This window comes from Pygocentrus nattereri, chromosome 25, assembly GCF_015220715.1.
Source record: "Pygocentrus nattereri isolate fPygNat1 chromosome 25, fPygNat1.pri, whole genome shotgun sequence".
Classification (NCBI taxonomy): Eukaryota; Metazoa; Chordata; class Actinopteri; order Characiformes; family Serrasalmidae; genus Pygocentrus; species Pygocentrus nattereri.
In genome coordinates, this window is record NC_051235.1 from 29,339,196 (window position 1) to 29,349,195 (window position 10,000).

Consider the following 10,000-nt stretch of genomic DNA (forward strand, 5'->3'; position numbering starts at 1 on the left):
CCTAGAGAGATTTCCTGGCTGTGTTTACAGACAAAGATTTCTGCCAATCCGACTGAACACATTCCGATTGTAGATTAAGGCTGAGGTGTTTATCTCACTCTACTCAACGATCTGATGGAGTGTACATGCTCATTACAAGTAATCAGATCCAAAATTACACGCATGCGTAGAGAATGGCTTAGTGTGGACGTTACCATGACAACCAGCATCATGATCACGAGTACTTCACATAAGCTGGACGTCCGTCCCACCGCCGTCTTTTACAGATAAACTTCGTCTCCTCTGCTTCCAGTTTCTGCTCCGCCGTGTTGAACCGTATAAACTCTCACTATGACGCGACGCACATGCAGAGCGGACTTAAACTTTCCGATAGGGAATGTAATCAGATACAGACGAAACTGTATCCGAACGGTGTTTACATTCCAATTGCGCTATTAGTCTGATTATTAATAGATTATCAGGCTGTATGTAAACGTGACTAATGAGTCAGAATTGACTCCGAAAGTGACTCTGACAGCTGTAGGAGACGCTCGAGCCATGTGAAGATTTTTACTTCTTACTTTGCCACAAACAGAAAACGGACACTGTTAAGATCACATTTGACCGACAGCCGATTTGTTCAGGCTCTGAAGACGAGACGACACTAAAATCCCAAACTGTCGTCTCCACTGAGCAGCTTTTCAGTCGGCAGCTGTGACAGAAGAACAGCTGAACAACCTGGAATCAGCCAGAAATGAACCCAACACCATTCGCCAAACTAAACGGGCTGTAAGAAGCTTTACAGACCGGCTGGAGCAAAACAACATTAATACTGATCTGGAGAAACTGACCAAACTGAGCTGAACCTGATATTGGGTCAGTTTTATGGCTCAGTCTGATTTGGTCCGACTCTGAAGATCAGACACGTCTGGCGAATGGTGTTGGGTTCATTTCTGGCTGATTCCAGGTTGTTCAGCTGTTCTTCTGTCACAGCTGCCGACTCAAAGCTGCTCAGTGGAGACGACAGTTTGGGAATTTATTGTAAGGAGCTGGAGAACGAACTGCCAGCTGAGCAGCGAGTGGGCGGAGCTCGTTACTCTGACGTAGCAACGAGCTGCTCGTTAAGGAGCTCTAATTAGGAGGAAGGAACTGAACATTAAAACATATTAAACGCCGCGTTCACGGCCAGTTTATTCATTTCTTACTGTATTTATTTAACTGCTGTATTAAAGCAGTAGAGACACTCGAGGAGGGAGTTTTCTATTTCCCATGCTGGGGCTGAATCTCAAATGCATCCCTACTCCCTACACAGTGCACTATATAGGAATTTCATAAATGGCTCCTGCATCCAAACAGTACATAATATGTCTAACAAATAGCTGTTTGGGATTCAGCCAAATATGGTGTTCACTTAAATAAAGCAAGCGCGCACATGGCTCTACACTCCGCTCACATTATTATAAAGCTCATAACATCTTATTGTTACAGTGGCAGTCCTGAAATCAGGGGGTGCTGCAGCCCCCTCAGCACTCCATCTTCTTGCATCCCTATTGATTACTACAAGGTCTAGGTCTTTTTTTTTGTTTGGATTTTTACCAAATTTTCTCCCCAATTTAATGGTCTCCAATTCCAACCCCCTAGTTAGGACTCCTCCAATCACACGATACTATCAACGGTAGGAGGGTGAAGCCTAACACAGCTAACAGACGCCTGCACTGTCTAGTATCCTGTTGAGTGATGAGGGGGGAGAAGGGGGGCCATCCTACCCACCCAGAGAGAGAGCGAGGCTGTCTTGGACTCCCGGCTACTGACGGCTGCAGCATCACTAGAGATCTCCTGATGAGATGCGCCAACGCCTAGACGGTTGCGCCACTCAGGAGCCCAAGGTCTTGGTCTTGACTCGGACTCGATGCATCCAGTTCTCAGCCCTGACTCGGACTCATCTCTAGTGGGCTTCACTACACCAATTCTGTGCAGGTACTAAAAACCATATAATGGGAACATTCGACACGGAACCGAAGGAAAAAAGCGCAGCTCCAGTGCCAAAGGTTCCCACAGTTCCCACAAACTAGAAAACAGACGCACAAACATATTCGCACGGATGCATTCACACAGGCTCGCTCAGTCATCTGCAGAAAGTGCGTGCACACACACTCGTGCCCTGGAGGGTGGGCTCTGTGGATAATGAACAACAGATTTGATATGCTGAAAGGACAGAAGAAAGCAATTAGCAGGGATGGCATTTCTCCACTGACTCCATGGGTGTGTTGTGGTGGTGTAGGGGGCGCACACACCCACCCCCATCTGCCCACCCTGACCCATCTGTTCAGTCCTACACATACACACACCCGCATACACATAAACACACACCTTCAGGAACATAAGCAGTGAGAGTGTGAGTGTGTATATATATGTATAGTGTATCAGGAATGACAGAAGAAGCAGAATGAAGCAGGAGTATGTGTGCAAGATATGAGACTTGGAGGTCCGACGGGGGGAAAAAAGGAGTGGGGATGATAAAAAAACACAACAGGACAGCATCAGATGACAAAAAATGAGAAAATAACAGGAGGGGTGAGAGAGAAGGAGAAATAAAGGTGAAGGAAACAGCTGTGTAGTATGTGTGATATGCAGCTACGCTACCCTTCAAAAGTTTGGAATCAACTTTCAATTTCGTTCAATAGCACAGAACTTAGCCAGCCTAGTTGTACTGGACCCCCATTAGTTGCATGGCATTTGTCACACAAGTGTAATAAATCAATACTGCACAGGAGGCCACGCATTACAGTTAGGATGTTGAGTTGATATTAAGTACAACAAGCGCCTACAAGTGGAGTAAAACCCCCCCCATCTCAGATAAAATCACTGTCATCCACGGCCTCAAGTGCCATTTGGCTTTTATAAAAAGACAGACAGCATAAAATGTGATATAATACACATTTTTTAAATGTAAAAAGATATTGTTAATAATAATTCATATAAACTATTCTGCCATTACATGCAGTTTCTTTAGAATACGTTACGTTTCCAAAAAACTGCTCAGCGCTGAAACAGAACAAAACCATTCAACCAACTGATCATTATATCAGAGCCGGTTTATGAGGAGTCTGGCCGCTTCCTATTCCTCCCATTATATCAAAAACAGGACTGCTGAACAGCAGAGGGCGCCTGCGAGCGAGTCCTCAGTGAATGGGTGTGAATGGAGCTCAACGGCTAAAAATGAACAGTTAAAATAGTCTCTAATCACTCGGCCAGAACGTTTCTTTAATGTTAGAAAGCAGAAGGATGGATTTCACTATAAAAACAGAGAAATCTCACCTGTTTGTTTCCTTTTTACTACAGTAAACGGGTTTAGGGCAGCAGGAGGCAGGGCTTCACTGCTAGAGTGAGATGACTGACTGGTGAGCAGAGCAGCTCATTGGCTGTTCGTGCTCTCTGACGTCATGAGGCGCCGTTTTAAACTCCTATAACTCGAGTTTAAAAGCTCTTAAAAATATAACAGTGGCATTAAACTGTTTAAGCTGTGCTGTGTCAGGAAACGACTGCATTGATTTACATTAAAAATGTTTCAGCATTTATAAACTGATTTTGCTCAAACGCTCCATATCAACCCATTCATTTTGGACTCGCTCAGGAGCGCCCCCTAGCGTTCGAGAGAATCGGAAGACATTGCAGGGTGGTGGGAATTCTCCTCTCCACACGTTCTCTGATTATACACTGCGGTCATTTCATTACTTTGATATACAGTGATGAAGACATCATAGAGCAGTTTGAGTTTTACGTTATGTTTACGTCTCGTCGTCTTCTGTGAGTTTATTGGCTGGTTGTAAAGCAGAAATCTGATACTGCAGATCCAGAGTTTTCCCTATTATCTGATTACTCGAGCGCATGTAAATACGTCGACCGCATTACTGACGAAATCTGATTTTCTGCAGTTATCAGATTATCAGATTATTAAGTGCAAGTAAACTCAGTCTTAATTTCCATTAGCGCCTCTATGGGATTTCTAGTTAATGGAGTTGTTGTTTAGCCTGCTAGCTAGTTGATCAGCCTAGTTTTGGTTCAGCCTCTCAGAACTAGGTTCTTACTTCATCAGTACACATAGTGGAGCAGCGTTAAAGTCAAAGACTGTCCCATTCACAGCACAAGAGTTTTTCAGGAAACCCAATAACAAAATTGAAGTAATACAGAGTTAAATTGTTGATAACAGGTGGGCACAAGTTACTGTTCTTAAAAAGTACCGTTACATGGGACAGTGGTGTTTGAGGAACAGTACTACGCAACTGTCATTCAATCAGAGCCAGTTTAAGACTCACTAGAAACTCTCGAATCCTGTGCAAAGAAGAGGTATTAGATAAATCTGTCAATCTCGCCAAACAACGGTCTGATAATTCACTTCATAACTCGGACACGGTGCTGCGTCACGAATGACTTCATTAAGGCAGATTAAGCGAGCTCTCCAGCTAACAGTGATGAGCATGAATTCTACTCACATACACACTCAACTGTCTGCAGTTACTCAGAAAGTAAATTTGCTCTGAGAATATAAAAAAGGAAAAAACAAACATCTTATTTTCTAGATATAAAAAAAGCCATATATTCAAATAACTTTAGCATTATAGCTCCTGAGCCTGCTAATATACTGGACAGACAATCCAATTCACTCTCCATATTCAAGTCTAACCTGAAATCTTATCTTTTCGCACTTGCCTATAACCTCCCTCATGCCTCCAACGTCTGACCCTGCCATTATATAAACTGGTCTGCCTCACCAAACTCATAACCTGCCCTCAGTCTGTTATGCTCTTTCACGTGACCTCCCAAATACTGCCTTGCCTTTTTGTTTGTAGTATTGTGCTCTTGTTGTCTGTGTTAGTGTGTTGTCTATGTACTTTGAATTGTAAGTGTCTTTGGGTCCTTGATAAACCGCTATATAAAAATAAAGAATTATTATTAGTTATTATTAATATACACAGTACTGTGTGAAAGTCTAAGGCACCCAAGACACATTTTCAAAATCTATTTATTTGTGTAGTTTGTGTTTATTTGCTGAGAGAAGTGTTAATATTTGAATAAACAAAATGTATAGAATATTAATTAGTAATGATTATACACACACACACACACACACACAGAAATATATATATATATCTCATCTCGGTACCTAATGGCAGTCAGGCTACCTCTGGCGAGCACATGGAGGGCTGTGCGGCCCTCCAAAGAAATGCCACCCCACACCATTACTGACCCACTGCCAAACCGGTCATGCTGAAGGATGTTGCAGGCAGTAGATCGCTCTCCACGGCGTCTCCAGACTCTGTCACGTCTGTCACATGTGCTCAGTGTGAACCTGCTTTCATCTGTGAAGATCACAGGGCGCCAGTGGCGAATTTGCCAATCCTGGTGTTCTCTGGCAAATGCCAAGCCTCCTGCACGGTGTTGGGCTGTGAGCACAACCCCCATCTGTGGACGTCGGGCCCTCATACCATCCTCATGGAGTCGGTTTCTAACCGTTTGTGCAGCCACATGCACATTTGTGGCCTGCTGGAGGTCATTTTGCAGGGCTCTGGCAGCTCCTCCTGTTCCTCCTTGCACAAAGGCGGAGGTAGCGGTCCTGCTGCTGGGTTGTTGCCCTCCTACGGCCTCCTCCACGTCTCCTGGTGTACTGGCCTGTCTCCTGGTAGCGCCTCCAGCCTCTGGACGCTACGCTGACAGACACAGCAAACCTTCTTGCCACAGCTCGCATTGATGTGCCATCCTGGATGAGCTGCACTACCTGAGCCACTTGTGTGGGTTGTAGAGTCCGTCTCCTGCTACCACGAGTGTGAAAGACCACCAACATTCAAAAGTGACCAAAACATCAGCCAGAAAGCAGAAAGGTGCTGAGAAGTGGTCTGTGGTCCCCACCTGCAGAACCACTCCTTTATTGAGTGTGTCTTGCTAATTGCCAATAATTTCCACCTGCTGTCTGTTCCATTTGCACAACAGCTGTGAAATTGATTGTCAGTGTTGCTTCCTAAGTGGACAGTTTGATTTCACAGACGTTTGATTTACTTGGAGTTATATTGTGTTGTTTAAGTGTTCCCTTTATTTTTTTGAGCAGTGTATATATATATATATATATATATAGGGGCGCAGTGGGTAGTGAGGAGGGCCTGGGTTCGATTCCCCAGCTGGGTGACCGTGCACTTATTGTAGAATTATCTTGCTTATTTCTATTTATATTATATTATATTTTAATTACATTTTTACTTGTTTTAAGCAATTTTATCAAGTAAAATCATCTCACTATACTCGCAGATAGTTTTGCTGGTTTCAAACACATTTCTTAAAACAAGCACAATATACTTAATTTGCTAAATTTACTAGATTTACTAAATAAAATGACTTAAAACAAGTAAAAATGTCTAGAAATAAAAGAACCTTAAAATAAACTTGCAACAACCTCAACAGGGGAAATATTAGATTTATTGACTATATTTAAGATAATTTTAAATCACTTACAAGTACTGTAAGGTTTCTTACACCACAGCTGTGCTCTCTGCTCTCTGGAGTGATGGAACTCACAGCAAAACGCTTAGGATGTTGGAGTTGGAGCAGCATTTCTGATCCAGAACTAATTGTCCAACATCAGTGCCTGACCTCGCTAAAGCTTCTGTGGCTGAATGCAATCAGATCCTCACAGCAATCTAGTGTAACCTGTAGAGGCTGTTACTGCAGCAGATAGGGACAAACTCCCTATTAATACCCTTCATTTCAGAAGAAACGCTGGATGAGCAGGTGTCTCCAAACTTCTGGACAGACCGTGTACATTAGAGATTAATGCATAAAGCCATTACTATCGTTACACGTGGAGAGACAGGCGATGAATAAACACTGGCACCCAATTCTGAGCAGACGCAGATACAAAACTCTCCCTCAGTCCTCATCACGCGGCCGTCGAACGGAGAACAAACCTTACATGCTTTACAAATAAGAGCCATAGGAAAACCACAACGCTCCCCCAGAATCTTAATATCCACAATAATATCAAACATCACCAGGAAATGAGAGTGTCAGTCAGCCACAGCTCACCCGCCACTTCAGACTAGACTACATCCCCGGCTGAAGGGTGCTGAGAAATACAATGGACGAAATAGAAAAGTGGGATTAGAGGGAAAATAAATAAGGCTCCCACCTTTTCCTGCCAGTGAAGGATTCCGATAATGACCAGGATGAAGACACACACACCAATCAGAGCGATGGCGGTCAGCAGAACGATATTACTGGGGGTCAGGTAGAGCTTAGCACTCCAGCTGGGGGGGAGAGGGAGAGAGAGAGAGAGAGAGAGAGAGAGAGAGAGAGAGAGAGAGAGAGAGAGAGAGAGAGAGAGAGAGAGAGAGAGAGAGCGAGAGAGAGCGAGGGAGAGAGAGAACAAATTTAGGGCAGGTATAAAAGCACGGAAGACAGAACATAACAACACAGATTAGTCAAACTACTGAGAAGCAATTAAAGTGCTGCCTCAGTACACTGTTAAAAATGAGAGGTCAGCTCAACTTAAAATGATATAGTAACTGATTACATGGCTTTTCTTGAGTTTGGCTCAACTTCAGTTCACCCAACTCAAAAGTTCGAATCAAAAGTTCTCTTAATGTTTCAGTTCAGTGAAGAAAACAAAATGAACCAGTCTTTTTATACTCAACTTCCCCACTAGCCAGGACTCTCTCCATTGCACCGTCCTGTTAGATATTTCGCCTCTTGGGCAACACTTACGGATGGCTGTGGCATCGCTGGGGCTCAAACTCACGACCTCCTGTTGGAGTGATGGCTTAGTCCACGGCACCACTCAGGAACACATGAATCAGCTCAGATTTTGTGTCTACAAATGTTTAAAACTCTGGAGAAAATATTTGCTGTTTTAACATTAAAGCACCGTCTCATCTGCTGTCTAATAATTCATCCCAACATCAGGAGGTTGTGAGTTCGAATTCCAGCAATGCAGATGGGACTGTGTGATACAAGGAGCGCCAGCTAGTGGGGAAGAGTAAAAAATCACGAACTTATCTAATGGAAATGCAGAGCTAGAAACAGCAGCGGGGAGAATTTTTGACTCAACCAAGTCTGAGTTGGGTGAACTCTGGTCTCCTCAAGGTGAATCAACTCAAGAAAAGCCAAGTGATCAGTTACTGTATCATTTTATACGGAACAGACCTCTAATTTTTTTATAGTGTGGCGAAGTGCGAGAAAACAGACATTCACAAATCACTTCATGTCAGCCTAAACTGAGTCTCCAGTCTTGGCGGTGAGAGTCTGAGTCGTGTCTTTTTATTAGCAGTGGGTTCGACATCAAATCAAATCAAATCAAATTCATTTGCATTGCGCTTTTTACAACTGATGCTGTCACAAAGCCGCTTCAAAGAATTCCAGTAAAGACAAAGTTTTAACAAGAATGTAAAACCCCTCAGGTGAGCAAGCCAGGGGTGATGGTGGCAAGGAGAACCTCCCTCAGAGCTGAGGAAGAACCCTTGGGAGGAACCAAGGCTCACAAGGGGGGACCAATCCTCCTCTGGTCAGACTACCTACAAATTATTGACAAAAAAAAAGAGGACCCTATACATCACATAGGTCTGCTGTCATGCTCTTGTGTTCCAATACAGTCATAGTATATTTAATGTAAGCAATGATGATTTTATTACTGTTATTATTATTATTATTATTAGTAGTAGCACGTCATGACTTTACATACAGGGCCTTTCACTACAGCACAGTTGCTTAGTCTATGGTTTGTATGCTTGTTAGGTAGCATAACAGCAAATCTAGCTGAGGTTTTATTAAGTTTTAAAGCAGGGGTGTCAAAGTCAACCACTAAAGGGGCCATAAAAAAACCCCAACAAATCTGTGGGCCAGAGAAAAAACTGTTTATATGTCATTTTCAGTTAATGCTGTGCTGTAACCTGAACTGGCTTGTTTATTCAAAATACACAAAAACATAAGCAGTAAAATACAGACACTTGTAGTAGACCTTAAAGTATTACATGAATACGTGAAATACACAAAATGTAATTGTCCCCATGAGCTCAGTCTTTTAAACCAATCTATCTGCTTGAACTAGACACCTGGTATCCACTCTTTGCTGCAAGTTCATTAATGCATGGGCTCAGTTTCTGCTGCTGAGCTGAGGTTTAGTGTTCATGTTGGCTGAACTGCAGCTGAAATACAGTTAGTGTGTTTGACGACACGACTGGTGTGGAATTGTTTAGAATTGTGTAGAATTGAGGCGTAACTGTTGGGGTAGGAGAGTCCGAGCTCACATTACATGGCAGAGCATGCTGGGGATTGTAGTGCAGTGCACTGTGAAACGTTCTAATATCCGCAGGCCAGATAATATTGTGTCACGGGCCTGATCTGGCCTGCGGGCCTTGTGTTTAACTCATGGGTCTTGAAGGAATGTGATCTAGCTAAGGAATTAAAAACACCAGCTGAATTAGCTATTGCTATGTTTTTCTTCCATTTGCGTGTACAGCTTTGTTCTGCCCTTCAGACTGCAGTTATTTTTAATAACGAACACCTCGCTACTTGAAGCTGTATCGGACTTTATTTTTCCGTGAATATGTTAAACCAGGAATGCTTTAACCTCAAAACTGTGCCTTTCGGTTGCTTTGCTAATGCTGTACCTGATACAGTCAAAATAAAGCTGAAGTGAAATCAATAAACAGGGAGAAGTGCAGAGAACACAAAACAACGTGTGTCTGCACATCCTGCCTTAGCGAGCTTTAAAGTGTCTGTACAAAACACCTGAGAGAGCTAAATATAATCTGGCCCGACACACGGTTTGACAAAATGAGTCACGCTCACAAACATTAGTGGGATAAAGAGAGCTTCTTATAAAGATATGAAAAAGAACACAAAGAGAGAGAGAGAGAGAGAGAGAGAGAGAGAGAAGGACAGAGGGAGAGAGAGAGAGAGAGAGAGAGAGAGAGAGAGAGAAAAGGACAGAGAGAGGGGAGAAAGAAAGAGGGAGGGAGGGAGAAAGAGGGAGAGA

At 43.2% G+C, this 10,000-nt stretch overlaps 1 protein-coding gene across 1 annotated transcript in view; it reads right to left on the bottom strand.

The window, feature by feature from the left end:
* itfg1 (integrin alpha FG-GAP repeat containing 1) overlaps positions 1-10,000 on the bottom strand; it is a 266,804-nt gene that overhangs the window by 7,648 nt on the left and 249,156 nt on the right. The window contains exon 17 of the mRNA XM_037534550.1: positions 7,157-7,274. Coding sequence (XP_037390447.1) covers positions 7,157-7,274 — 118 coding nt within the window. The remainder of the gene's footprint in view (positions 1-7,156; positions 7,275-10,000) is intronic.